A 15,670-nucleotide genomic window follows, 5' to 3' on the forward strand; every position below is an offset into this window, starting at 1 on the left:
GTCCCATGGAGACCACTGTGAGTTTGCAACCAAGATACATATAATATTGATTTAATGGTATAAAGGATTAAAAACTTCATAAATTATTTTTAATTCCTTTTCTAGAGGTTACTAGGAGTACTAAAATAAAAGGACAGGTAGATACCTTTCCTGTTTTACATCTAAAATCTGTTTTAAGACAGGATTTACTTTTGTAATTAACCTCTGTAGTTCATTAAACACAAAACCAAATGATATGTGAGAATTATACACACTTAGCCTTTATAGACAAACATGCAGTCTTCCACATGCTTTGACAAAGCAAAGGTGAAAACGATAAAGGTTAGGTTTATTTTGCCTTGTAAATGAAAAAATACTGACAATACTAAATAATTTTCTTCTTTTGGCAAAATGAAATGCTACATTTAGAGGCTTTCTCAGAAAGACTGAGCTGGAGCTGGGGTGAAAATATCTTACAGCACACTCACAATTACTTCAAAAATAGGAAGCATTTAATTTGGGTTGAGAACTCAGTCTTCCTCTCATCTAGTAAGAACATATTTTATGGGAATCCTAGGGCTTCAAGTGTCTGATCAGTTTTTCGTGTTGCCAGTTTGCAGGCAAACCCCTGATATGAGGCACTGATAGTCCAACATACTCATTCCCCCAGCTATGTATTTTAGAAGAGAATTCAGTAAAGGACAGACATTAATTTTAGATGCACTTCAAAAGGATGAGATCAGCTGGAGTCAGATAAGCAAGCAGAGTTTTGATCCTCCTCTAAACTTTGTTTGAACTTTCTCTCAAACCAAAATGCAACAGGCTGTGCTGGGACACCAAGTCTCCCATAGCTTCAGCACCAAAGATAAAGCAAGCTGATACCTGCACCACTTAATGCAAATCAGCCTTTCCTAGAAAAGCACCATGGCAGGTCTTCATGTAGCATTTTAATAACCCTGCTTTAGCACACTATAAAGCAGAGGACACGTTACAGGCATATTAATGCAGTTGTTATTTCATGCTCTTCTTGCGCACACATCAAATTTTTTATAAACAAAATGTATGAAAGCCTTATGAAAATAATTCTTCATCTTCAATACATTGAAAAGAATGACCAGTTTCATGCCTGTTTATCACAAAAATAAATATTTATCTCTACTTTCTGGTAAAAAAACCCAAGAAAAACAGTTTGCAAAGGATTGAGGCAAAGGTGGTCCCAGTGTGAGAGATGAAGTTCAGACCTATGAAGATGAGACATGTGAATTCTGATATACATCTCTCCACTAACTAAATTCTGGCCACGAATTCTGATATACATCTCTCCACTAACTAAAGCAGGCAATAAATCTATTCTGATCCTTACTACTAGCCAGCCACTACATAGAAAAAGATTTTTATAACCTATTTCTGTAATTTTTGTGCATGTTTTGTACTTTATAATCACAATCTCAGCTCCTATTCTATCCTCTTCCTTCTGCTTTAAATGCTTTTCTTCCTATGTCTGTCCCAACACTTCAGCAGCTATTTCAGGCCAGAATATCTGTTGGAAGAAATTGGGACAGCTCCATGAAATCAGTGAGAGCATATTTAAGTGCTCCTAGAGAAATAGATGCCATACCATTTTACTTTGTGTTACAGAAGTTGCAAGAATAAACAAAAATTCCTGAGATTACCTTTTTATTTCATCAAGTGATATCCATTACTAAATTTAAATCTGGAAACAGAAGCTTTTCTACACAGAATGAGTCAGTTGGACGTTCTCAGGGTTGAAAGGCTGGAATTACATCCTATTTTGTTATGCTTACAAGTGTTACCATCTATCTCCTAAGATGCCTGCAGGAAAACATGTATTCTCACTTAACCAAAGGTTTTCCAAGTTGCTTTGATACACAAGGATTTGACACAGATAAATAATATTCCAATGAAAAACCAGCAGACTAAAGCTCCAGAGATCTAGATTTAGTTCCTAGACATCCAAAAGGCTTTCTCTACCACCTCATTAGTTTTGCTGAACATTTTGTTGCTGCAAGAGCTACTCTGGTAGCAGATCAAATGTGAAAGGTTTATTATTGCTGACTTCTTCCTTTTATTTATGCCATTTTCTTTGAAATTCAGACCTTTCTCTTACTCTTTGCTGTATAAATACTTTGCTGTATTTCAAGTTCAGTGTTGTAACAGATGCTGTTAACATAACAACAGCAACCAGGCTTGTGAACAGATATCAGTATTATAAAAAAATAAAAACACTCGTATACATAAGGTAATCCTTAGCACTTAACAGAGTATCCTAATATTTCATGTTCATTAACACATTTTATTATATTGTTCTCCTGGTATAATAGGCAGAGAAATCTTTCAAATAAACATGAATTCACCTTAGGCTACATCTTCATGGTCCACTTGGCACTTAAGTTAACAGTTGGACTTAGTGATCTTAAGTGCCTTTTCTAACTTTAATGATTCTATGATTCTAAGCCTATATATTTTATGATAATGTCAAGGTGTGATTCCTTTCTTCTACAGTCCAGTTCATGGCATGGATATTTAAGCTGCTTGCCAATCAGCTCCTAAAGCACTACTGCTATTTGCAGTGCAATGTCGTACACTACATAGCCACAATTTTCAGTTTTCCTCAAAGAAAGAGTGATGGCTTCAGGATACACCAACAAGCAGCTCAGCTATGCAAAAGAAAGGTAGAAGAATAACTGGCACTAGCACAAGTGGTATTGTGGTTGTTTATAACAACAATTCTTGGTTTTGCTTCTTGTGTGGGCTGACGCAGGCAGGATGCAGCAACAACCACAAAACCACAGATGAAATGCAATAATAAATTTACCCTCATTACCTGGCCAACCAGGGGAGCCCTGAAGCAGCACCTGGGCAAAGACATACAAGTGGGGGTGCAGACACTGCAGAGCTCAGTCCATGCCAGAGGATCACGCAGCCTACTGTGCTGTAGGGGTTTGCACGGACATAATTCACCACTCTGCTTTGGTCTTTGCAGCAGCAGGGCAGGGATCTCAGCCATGTTTGACACTGTGCCTCTATCACAGGCTTATGTTATCTAAACACAGATGTTTGACTTGTTCAACACAGAGGGCCAAAAAAATTAATAATATGATATATGTGGGTTTTGACACCTGCACTTGACTGTGTTTACAGTCCTCCTCACCAACCTTCTGATTTTCCTGGATATTTCTATTTATCACCAGAATTTACTTAATTTCAACACCTCTTATTTAAGCATTCATTTCTGTCTATGAACTCTGGCTGTGTTTATAGGTAAGTCTTCCTGAACTTACCTATACAAACTTACCTATGTGAACTTACCTATAACTTCCTTATATGACCACATCAAATGCAAGAAGCACAGTTTGGTGCTGTCTCAGAGCACACCATTGAATTACAGGATCTTTGACCTTCCCCACAGTTCTATAATCCACAGTTCTATGAACCAATACTGCTATTATGTCAATAAAGGTTTAATTAATTCTTTGCACTACTTTTTCCCCAAAGTCTCTTATGTTTGCTTTTCTTCATTCTCTGTCTCTATACACAGACTGCTCCCCTTCTCCTCTGTACACAGCTCAGCAACATCATGTGAGATCGTGAGAAAGGTGCCAGGCCCTCACTAATGACAACCACAAAGTCTCCAAGGCTGAGACTTACACAAAGTGTTGTGCCAAAGCACAGGATTTCACCAGCTCACAAGACCTGCAATTTGCTGAATTATCTAAATTCCTGTATCACCTGACTGAAGCCTTCTCTTTTGTTGTCAGAACTCCAGCAGAGAAAGGAAATGCGCTGCTGTCCTCTGAAAGAATTGTTTAATTGTGCACAGTGAGGCCATGAAATATATAAAACAATCTACAGTTTCATTCTGATCACAAATATTAGAGTTTAGTAAACTCTTTCAAGGGCTTTGTAGGAGTTTCAATTAAAATAAAGCTAGCAGTGTTGTTTGCCATTTTGACTGCCACAATGAGGGATCAGTTTGTAGTTGATTTTACAGCATAATTAGGCACCTTAGGGTCAAGTTCCAACACCTATCATTTACCTGTGTGTCTCTACAAATAAAAAGCAGTGAAAATATTAATTTGATCTCATTCCTCTTTTCTTCTTATTTTTCACCCCAGAAAAACTATAAAACTTTGGCAAATGCTGACAAGAAATTATGAGAGGCCTCTGAGAAGTATTAAGCAACACAGTACCCACTGTAAATCCTGGAAGGCTTTTGCATTTACACGCCTATTCATTGTATGCTAGATTTCAAGATGGAATTTGGTATAAAATTTATCTTTTAAACATCAAAGGACATTATCATTACAAAAATAACCCAATAACCCAGAGTTTTAAAGTACTCTGCAGAGTACTAATGGAACCCTACAATAGCAATATAAGAAACTGTCTGTATTTTTCTCTTTTAACCTCAAATTCCCCAAGCTCAGCCAGTAACACTACTGAGAATATTTTTACACTTAATGGTTTTAAAAAAATAACAAAATTTTATTTCAGCTGAACACTACAACACTACTTTAACTGAAATTAAATTATTTTTTGAAAACACTTTGGTCCTTTGAGGGTGCTTTTTTTAAATCCTGGATATATATTATAACTAGAATCTATATGATATTGTATATTGCTGCTATATACATATACAGAGAAAGAAAATACCCCTATGCTGAGTGCATTGGGTTTGCACAGCAAGGTTTTGGTTGCAGGTAAGTCCACTGGGGTGGCTTCTTTGAGACACTTCTAGAGAAGCTTCCCACATCCTACAGCCAACACCAGCCAGCTTCAAGATGGACATGCCCCTTGTCCATTGACTCAACTCAGGAGGAAAGAGCAGCAGAGATATGTGTGTTGAACTGACCACAGCCCCCATTCCAGATCCCCCGGTGTGGCTCAGGGTGAGGAGGAAGAGAATTAGTAAAGTTGAGCCCATGATGAAGGGAGAGGTAGGGGGAAGCTGTTTTAAGAACTGGGTTTATTTCTCACTATCCTGCTCTGCTATTAATTGGCAATCAAATAAATACCCCCTAGGTTGGGTCTGTTTTGCCTGTGATGGTAATTGGCGACCAACTTCTCCTTGTTCTTATCTCAGCCCATGAGCTTTTTGTTATATCCTCCCTCCGCTGTCCAGCTGAGGAGAGCAGTGACAGAGAGACACTGGTACCAAGCCAGGGCAAACCCACCACACTGAGACAGAGCAGCTTAGGAAACACCACATGAGAAAGGTGAAATGCTTGAATGGACACTAGCCAGTGGAAGAAAAAAGCCATCCAGAATTCAAATAGCATTATGATATCACTGTTCTCTTTTTAACACTTTGGTATTTGTAGTCCCTGAAATTATTAAATCATGCTAAAAGACTTTAAAAATTTTTATTATTTTTTGTAAAATATCTTTTCACCGTCTCAGTTTCAATGAAGAAAAAGTTTATGCTTTAGTAACAGCTTTCAGACTATGAAGCAGAAGAATTTTTGCCCTTGTAGCTAAGCTATGTCTTTTAGCTCAGAATGTTTGTACTGTAAGATCTAGTCCAAGTCCACTTCATCATTAGCATAGGAAGATTACTTAAATTATTAAAAACCTAAACAGACACTACGTTTTTTGCATAAGATACTTACAGGATCTTTAAAGAGACCAAAATATTTGAACTTCAGCAGAACCTGACAGCCTGATCAATTTGAGTCCTAGAAAATCACCTTCTTAATCTCTTAGTTTCCAAGCAAACTGGAGATAATAATACCACCTCCTTCAAAAGAGTGAGGATCTAAAGACTAGTTAAGCATTACACAATTCATCACATTTGGGACATTAGAATTATTTCCAAGTTCCTTTGATGATTTATGCCTCCTACCTGACGCCACGTGTTGCCACAGTCAGATGTTATGTACATCTCTTCTTTATACTCAACCAGCTGGGACCCCAGGTTACCTGTCACAAGAGAGAAGAAAACAAGGGTTGCATCCACATGAGCAAGAGAGATTGGATCTAGCCCTGATGCCAGTCTGAGTCAGAAATTTCCAGGTCAGAGCAAGAACTAAACACAGTTGAACAGGCTTACTTCATTTCTGGTAGAACCAGCAAAATCCTTTAAAAATACATATGTACAATTTCAAAGTCTTCCTTTCCATTGCTAGGTTGTCCATAGGTGGAAGCAATGAGGCTTGATTCTAATACCAAAACGCAGAAGTCAGACCAACATTTTAGTTTTGTTCCTGCATGCTGAAAATTTATTATGAAACAACATGTATTTAAGATGTAAACATGAAACACCCATAAACTCACAAGCTTTAACCTTAATAATATTCTGTAAAGTTATTCATATTGTACTCAAACTGTTAAAATGAAATATTTTATCTTTAAAACTTGATGAAGTGGTAGCTAAACTAGAATCTGGTGAAATATGCAACACGGAAAGAGGGTACAGGGCTTTTGAAAAAGAGTAAATACAAAAGAACTGAAAGCAGAATTATTTGATTTACCTAAATATTAAGCAGAAAGTTACTGAATACAATGACAAATAGCACTGAGGAGAATTCAGTTAACTGAATTCAGAGTTAACAGAAGTGTTAAACTTGGGGAAGATGATAGCAGATGCAGTCCCAAATACAGATATCTCATCTTTTAACATGTGGTACTTCAAATAGCAAATTATTAAACCATCAGGCAGCTTAATGTTCTAGGAGAGAATCATGCATGGCACAATATTCCTTCTAAATGATATCCTCCTGGGGATTTAGACTTAAATATATGCTTTGAATGTTTTCACTGTAGAAATAAGATGAAAATTATCAGATCCTCTTTAGCAAAAGAGACGATGAAAGAAAACACTTGAGATTAGAACAGCACTATGAAATTTCACTTGTGTGTTATATAAATAGCTGGTTTTTAACCACTAGACCAGATCTGTTTATACAGAACGTGTTTAGTGATGCTGAAAGGTTCCCAAGAGGAATGACAGCACCCACTGCCCAAAATACACACTCTATTTAGACCATCAAGGGTGCATGTGCTCCACTCTTTAATAAGATAACTCTACCTCATTTAATCCTAAATACATCCCAGACAGAACTGGAATGCTTACATTGAATCAGGGAATTTATAGAAGTCAGTTAATTCCTTTAAGTTGCATCTAACAGTTCAGAAGATGCCACTTCCCATTCTTGGGCTTTTCTTGGGCTTTCATCCTTCCAAGACACTCCACATTCTCTCATTGATCGCATAACTCAGCAAAGATTTAGTTGCTCATAGAATCATAGAATATGTTGAGTTGGAAGGGACCCATCAAGATCACTGAATCCAACTCCTGGCCCTGCACAGGAGACCCCAAGGATCACACCATGTGCCTGGGAGCATTATCCAAATGCTTCTTGAACTCATGCAGGCTTGATGCTGTGACCCTTTCCCTGGGGAGCCTGTTCCAAAGCTCAATCATCTTCTGGGTGAAAAACCTTTCCCTGATATCTAACCTAGACCTCCCATGAATATAACCAAATGAAATAGTTCCAAAACATTAATTCAGTTATATTTTCTCCCCAAATACAGCTTTAAGATTAATCTGATCACTAGAAGGAGATATGAATGAGAAATCACCTTCTCAGGGCTGAAGGAAGGGAAGGAAGATTTGATAAACTGCATATACAAAATACACTTCTTTTTCTATTCTTACTTTCCCCTGTTATATTTTCACTGCTATATCACTGCAAATGGACATATTCTTGTGCTACTGAAGTTAATCACAGAATGTTTTCTATAGGACAGCTGAAACCAGAAATATTTATCTGCTTGCTAGAATATAACATACTGCTGTCAGTCTACACTCTTCTTTACACAGATAACTTTAATAAATTCAGTGTTAGTTTTGCTCCTGAATAAATGTTGTTTATTCTACCTCTTTTCACCACTTACTGAATTCTACTTGCATGAGTAGGTCTTTATTTTGAGCATTGCTAGGGATCTGCGCTTTAAAGAATTCAATTCAGTGGTAAGTTGCCTTGCTAATGGAAAATTACTTTGTAAACTAAACAGCATCTACTTGTGCTTCATTAAAAAGCCTTTTCTATCCAGATGATTTAGTAATGACATTAGCAACATTGCACTTGCAGCTCTGTTAAAAGACAGAATGACTTCTCCTAGTTCTGATTTTACTTTTACTGTCTTTTCTTGGTAAAAGAGCAAAAGGAGTTGGTGGGCTCAGTTATAAGTCCAGAGACTTTTCATTCTGCCTAAACCACAACTGATGCCAACAGGAACAGAATCTGGGACACTGTTTTGGAGAAAAGGACTTCAGCGATGTTCGATCTTTGAAAAGAGTCCATCAATGGGCCAAGGGTGGAAGCCCAGAAGTGGCGCATGCAGGACCTGCTGACTGTTGACACAATGTTTAACTGTGTCATTAATGGAGGCTGTAATTTTCACTACTTCCAGATTTTTTGGGACACACAGTTATATGACATAATTTTGCAAACTTTGTAAAATGAAGTCTTCAAGCAGAAAAAAACCCAAAACATAAAACACTTTTCTGTGAGGAAGGATAAAACTTCTCAGTGCAGCTAGAGTTTTCTCTGTGGGTACCACAGACCATGGATTGCTGAAAAAGAGCATCAGTGGATCCAGAGAGAAAAAGCAGGCAAGGCCAAAAGAAGGAAAGTTGCAGCACCACGGGAGACAGGCAGGCTCCTGCAAAGTGCAGAGGGAAGTACCCAAGCAACCAAATTTGACATGCGACAGACAGAAGGAAACTTCCACAGGAACACATAATGATGCATTAGATTTATAAGCCACAGAAAAGCCACTCTGAAAGCTGTTAGCCTGAAAAAGTAGAACTGGAATAAAACCAAGTCCTTCAAAGATCCAAGAGAACTCCCCCCACTTTTATTAGCAAATCTTTCTATTTAACACATGTGACACAAGAGTTATGAGTTTTCTCTAGTTAAAAAGTTACATTGTTTTAACTTTATTTTTCAAAATGCTAATAAAAAATAACTTCAAAGATTTGGAGCATTTAGTTCTTTTTGAGATTTAAAATAAAGTGCATAATTTTAGGCTCTAGCTACCTTGTAGAGGGTTGCGTTACTGGATAAACCAGCTAACTTAACACAGGGCATGTAATGGCACCCTGTAAACTCCTTTACAACAGCTCCAATTCACACCAAATGAAATGTAAAAAAATCCTGACATTAATAACACTGTAAACAAACAACTGCAAAGCCACAGCAGCACTCAAAGTAGAACTGAGAAATTCTGAACCTTTCCATGACACAGCTGAGGAGAATTATAAAACATATTTGTGGTAAGTGTGGCACCCAATAATATGTGACCACAACTGACACTGTGACCAAGTGACAGGAGAAGGTGAGAAAGAAAGAATTATGTCCAGCCCAAGACTGGAAGCCAACAATGTTTAAGTACAATTTCCACCATGTCCTGAAGTGTTTGGACTGTACCACACCCCCCAAATATCAGTATGCTACTTTGCCTGGTGGGCCACACCAAAATTTTTGCTTCTTATTACAGCTGTAAATACCTGCAGTAACTCCTCAGGTGTGCCACTACAGCACAGAAACTTTTCTGTCATGTCAGTGTGTCTGCGTTTGATCTCAAAATCCATCTGGGGGAACAAGTAAAGGTAATCTCATTCACTGAAGGCAACTCAGGTTCATACTGAAAAAGTAACTGCAACTGGAATGGGGACTCAGCTGCAGGCATGTGCTGTTTTGGGCTGTGGTAGAGTGAATTTTCATCAGCACCTGGTACAGGGCTGTGTTTTGGACCTGTACTGAGACAATACAAAGATGTTTTCAGTCCTGCACGGCTTACACAGAATCAAGGCCTTTTCTGCTCCTCACCCTACTCCAGCAGTGAGGAGGCAGAGGGTGCCCAAGGAATTGGAAATGGGCACAGCCAGGACAAATAAGCCCTGCACACAGCCAGGACAAATGAGCCCAGCTGACCTGGGGATATTCCAGGCCATGTGTCAGCATGTTCAGCAATAAACTGGGGGAGAGGTTGGTGCAGGGGCATTGTTCATGGACAGGCTGGGCACCAGGTGGTTGGAGGTGAGCAACTGTTTTCATTTACATCACATCTCTTTCCTGGATTTCATTTCTCTCTGTCATTTTTCTTTTAATTTGAATTTATTATTATTATTTCTTTCAGTTATTTAAGCTGCTCTTATCTCAATCCATGAATTTCCTCACTTTTACCCTCCCAATTCCCTCCCCCCATCCTCCTGGAGGGGAAGTGAGCAAGGAGCTGTGTGATGCTTAGTTGCTGGCTGGACTTAAACCATGGCAAGGCTTTATTAGCCACAGCTACAAATGGTACCATTCTCACATGACTTAAACATTCTCCCAAAGGCTTTTGCCACCAACACAGCCAGGACACTGCTAGATGGACTCAGCCTGAGTCAGTTTTGCTCTGCTGTTATGTTCTGACACTGCTTCTATTCAGGAAGCAAAAGGAAATATTTTGGCCTGCCTTTCCAGTTTTTGATTAAGAACAGTAATTTTTCATTTCTGTTACTTGCATTCTTAGAAACTTTTTCAAACTGTGTTTTGGGATACATGAAATCTTCTTCTGCTTTTTCACTTGTCCTGAGTAAAGGCTGATTTTACATAACTGCATAAAATCATGTGTTCCATCCTTGCAGGGTGGCAGTACCAAAAACTAGAATACAGAGGCACTAACTACTGTTCAACATAGCTTTTTTCCAAGCTTTCTGTAACTCTGCACATGACAGTTTAGCAGCTGGCACATGGATGTAAAAGAAATCAATGTTTTCCAGTGATGTCTAGTGGCCAGCAAAGCTCTCTGGAAAGGTGGAATAGCTGTGAGAAACACAGCTCTCAATACAGATCTCAAGAGAGTTGGTCATTTTGGCAGGTGCTTCCTGGATCATAAAAAATATGGAAGATTACTTCATTTAAAATTTACCATCAATTTACATGTTTCAAATGCTAGTTATTGCTTTGTTTACACATATTTTTATATGTGACTTTGAACATGTTTACAGTAAGAAGAAACAATCCCCATATGCAATGCTTAGATAATCCTTCTAATATGGAAAATCTTTTCCAATCATTTAAATGTAGCATATAGGCAGACACCTACTCCAAAAAGAGAGATGTGCATTGCCTGGATTACTGGTAATTAATACAGTTGTAACATGCCCTTGGGCCATGCACAATAAGTTAAAATTTCATGGTTTGCAATCTTGTAGTCACAGTATAGAACAAACATACAACCAATTTGTATTTAAATCTTCCAGACACACAGTTTTGCCTGGCAAGGTGAAGATGTGTTCAGATGAGGGAGTGGGGAATCAGAATTGAGGAATGTAACAAAAATTTAAAGGAATTTCAGGATGTTCACTCCAAAATGTACTGAAAAATGCTCAATCATCTCCCTGTTCCCTTATCCTTTTTTGATAGAGGCATCCTAGTGTGTTACTTCTGTGAAAAATGATAGAAATTCACCACAATGTATGTAATTATATTTGGCCCTGATATGAGAAAAAGTAAACAGAACTTCTCCAGCACTTCCTCAATTTGTGTGAATGTGCAGAATTTACTGCTTGCTTGATTTGCCAGCTGGATTGGAAGCTAAGCAGGCAATTATTGTAAACTAGCACCTGAAAAAGCTACAATTCTCTAAACATTTTTTATAGAAAAGTCCTTAGCAAGTTTATAGTAAAAATTTACACATCAATTGACACACATTTCATAGCTGATGCTGTGAGAAATAGAAGTCGTTGCCAAGATTAAAATGCACAAAAATCAAATGTAAATGCAAAATCCTATTGCATTTCTTACAGAGAGCAAAGCAGTTACTTAAAATACCACTTTCGTATGGAGCTACAACATTTAATATTCTGTCTGAACAATTTTTATATAGACATAAGCTAAAAATATGAGTTCCTGAGAACTATTTATGCAAGTTTAACAGAGTGGGGTTTTTATTTGTAAACATGAGTTTAAAAGGACGCAATTTTATAATTTTATTAAAGATGTTAAATTTTCCCAATTTTCTAGGTGTTAAATGCAGTTCACCAGTTAATTATTCCTTTTTTAAAATTAAAACAATATTCAGTAGTCTCTGATCTCTGATTTTTTCCAGCATTTTCCATATCAAAACTTTATTTAAATCATGGAATAGCTTTTCCATTACCAAAAGCAGCTGTGTTGTATAAGCTTCCCAGAAAGAAGCCAAAATCCACTTTTCAAAGAGATTTCTTTCTTTTTTTGCTTTTTCATTGATAGGGTTCTTATGCTTAGGAACCATATTTCCAGTTCTTATCCACTTGTTTGCATCACTTGTTTGTTTCTACCCTGTGGTTACCCTGGCAGGAAAAAAAAAGCCTATTCTTTAGTGTCCTTTAGTTTTTCAGCTAATGGGGGTTTTCATGCAAATATTCTCTATTTCCATCAACTGCCAAAGAGGCCTTCTTAGCACCTGCTCACTGGTCCTGAAAATTGATTATCAGAATTGCACACAGTCATATTAATAATGTCACTGTACAGTATTTTGCCAGAGTATTAATAATTCCCTCTCTCTGTTGGCAATTATTTACCTATTTCACATCAAGAATAATTTTGCTTTTTACAGAACAAGGCACCGATGATTCCTGGACATGCTGTGATCAACTGACATTCACTGATCTTATCATCTTCAGTCATTTCCAGAAGATGTGATCTCCCTAAATTTAACAGTAAAATTCCAATAGTGTGTGATGTGGCCCAAATAGTCTGATTCCTGGATCTACTAAGAACCTAATACTTATGTTGATTCAGGATTCTCAATCAACATATGGGATTATCAGTTTCAAGGATCAGGCCAAAGGAAATTCAAGCTCACTCTATGTAAAGCATTTCTGATAAGAAGTGTAAGTTTACAAGGGTATCAGGTTTGCCGGATAAGACTGAACACATGCACTGAATCCAGATGACCTGGGCATCCAAATAATGTAAATGCAAGTCAAAATCAGAGTTGATTCAGGTCATCTTTTGGCAAGGGGATGCAGTTGCTCTGTAGTATTTTTAGGGCTCCAAAATAGATCCCTTTGCTCTGTTTTCAGCTGCAGAAGATTTTCTTCTACCAGAAAAAGGACACACTGCGCTCTCTTGAACCAAATTTTTCCCACTTTCACACCACCCCTCCCAGGGGGTAGGTAGCTAACAGCAAGGTGGCTTGCAACCGAGCAAGAGTGCCTTCTACCATTCCCATTATATTAATGGTTGCTCCACAGGCAAGTAAAATTTAACATAGTAGTTAATTTCTTCATGATATCAGGATGTTATCAAAACCTCTCCCACCTGATCACGTTGAGGAAAGTTGTTGAAAAGTTCTCTACCTGGCAGAGTAAGACAATGTCACAGTGATAAAATGTCACCCCATTCTAGGAAGGAGTTAAGGGCAAAGTACTCTCCTACAACCTGCCCTCCCTAATGTGATCTCAGAGAACGGTGCACTTAAAAAACATCCACAAACCCCAAACAAAAGAAAACAACCCAACATCTCAACAAATATCTGTTCAACACATCAGATTACAGTGCAAAGAGAAAGAAAAATGAAATAGGAATAATTGACTAATTAAATCTCACTGATTAATTTGCTAATGGAAGGCATTTAAGCATGATATGATGAGGCTAAAATTAAGAACTTACATTTTGAGTGCTTTCATGAAAAAAGAAGACATTTGAAATGGAAGATATTTTTTCAAACATTTGAATTCATAAAGTTTGACCTGAACACATATTAGGAATCTATCTACAAGGGCATTGCACAAATTCTTAGTCTCATTTGTACCAATAAAAACATAGCAGCATCTCACCAGGCAGATCTGTCTCCAGTAAAATACTTTGAACTCGCTTTACATTACAGAAAAACTTGAAGTCTTCAGTTATATTAAAAAATTACCAGTACTGGCAGCTGTCATTCTCTTTAAGCACCAAATATTCTCACCTTGACATTCTCAGGAAACTTTCAACTTAGTAAGCTGCTTGTCAGAGACTAGTGTAAGATAAAGTAGAAGCCATTACTCATTAAAAACAGATGCACTTTTATGAAAAGAGAAGCCTACATGTGTGCATTTTACCTAAACATTATCCATAACATAAGAATAACATAATACCATTTTTAAAAGCTCTTAGTATCATTAAAATTAGACAATTTTGGAACAAAGAAACGGAAGATTAAATAAAATGAATAGATGGATATTACAAAGATACAAAGCAAAACTGAGTTATGTGAATATTTTTCTTGATGAGTGCTCAACACTGCAATGGAATTTCCTTTATTAAATTCCACTTCATACTGACACAACTCCATATGTAAGTTATAATGGAGAAGCCACAACCAGCATTGTTCCCAACACAGCCTCTTTCAATTCCTCTCTCTTTAGGCAGAAAGGAATTAATAAAAATTACAAGACAAATTATCTGTATCCAGGCTTAAAGAACAAAGGATTGACCACTGTTTCCATTAGTTTTTCTGGGTTATTCATGATGCTGAAGGGCCTGCACATCACTTCCTGAGAAAAAGAATGCAGGACATGTCCTTCAGCCACCACCACACCTCCACAGCACATTAATGGGGAAGGAGGGACTGCGCAGCACAGCAGAGCATGATGGACCCAGGTGACTGATACAGATCTGTCTGAGAAGACACAACTCTGGGCCTTCCATTAACTTATATATGGAATTCTTTGATCATAAAGGATTATTCTGCAGGAAAGCCTTATTTTGGCAATGTTTTTAGCATGGTATTCTTACAAATCCAAAGCCTAGATCTCCAAAGAACCCCCGCCAGATTTCAGGTGTTAAAAAGCAATGCCATGCACTTACCTGCCCCCATGATGAGCCCTGGTGCAGTGTCCTTGGTGTGCACTGTGCCTGACACATAGGGGTTGTCTGCCCACCGCAGATGCAGGTGGAGGTGACAATCAGGCTTGTGGGGGAAGAAGCAGAGAACAGGTTTTAAAAAAATCACTGCTACCAGTTATGCTCCTAGAATAAATGAAAGCCCAGACAGAGAGCAGCTTCAGCAATGTATGTCTTCATAAAGAAAAAGAATGGCTGCTTCCCATGGAGCCAAATTCCAGTCTGAAGTATCAGTCTTCACTTTATATCAAGAGTCTCTGGTGGTGTCTGCATAGGTTGCCACTGTCTCAACAAAAAGATTTCCAGACTCAAGGAAGTCAGCATTAATATACAAACCCCCTTCTGACAGAATAATTGCTTAAAAATGTTAACTAACAGCAACAAGTATTGCATGCTTGTTGGTCCCAGGTAAATGGCAAAATTAACTAAAAGCAACAAGTATTGCACATTTATTGGTCCCAGGTAAATGGCAAAATTATAATTAAAAATAACTGTTTGGGCTGAAATGCCTTTTTTAGCAAAAAAGTGGTATGAAAAATAGCATAATGACTTGAGGACACATCATTCTACTTGCTAAGCAACTTACTGCTTCTAGCCCTTTGTGCAGTGCACTCAAAGGTCAAATTGTTCACAGCAATGTGACCAGGAGCTTTACCAGGGGCCAGCTGCCAGCTCTGCCTGGGAGCTGCTGCCACTGCCATTGTCCCACTCATCTCAGACTGATCTCACCAGACCCCACAGGCTGGAGCCCTGCAGCACAGCCTTGAACTCTCCAAAAGAGAACCAGCAGCTCCAGCCCTCCA

At 38.0% G+C, this 15,670-nt stretch overlaps 1 protein-coding gene across 1 annotated transcript in view; it reads right to left on the bottom strand.

Moving 5' to 3' along the window:
* Positions 1 to 15,670, bottom strand: part of SORCS2 (sortilin related VPS10 domain containing receptor 2) — a 534,484-nt gene that overhangs the window by 59,062 nt on the left and 459,752 nt on the right. The window contains 2 exon segments of the mRNA XM_030948300.1: positions 5,843 to 5,919; positions 14,832 to 14,934. Coding sequence (XP_030804160.1) covers positions 5,843 to 5,919; positions 14,832 to 14,934 — 180 coding nt within the window.

Source organism: Camarhynchus parvulus, chromosome 4 (genome assembly GCF_901933205.1).
Source record: "Camarhynchus parvulus chromosome 4, STF_HiC, whole genome shotgun sequence".
NCBI classification, from domain to species: Eukaryota; Metazoa; Chordata; class Aves; order Passeriformes; family Thraupidae; genus Camarhynchus; species Camarhynchus parvulus.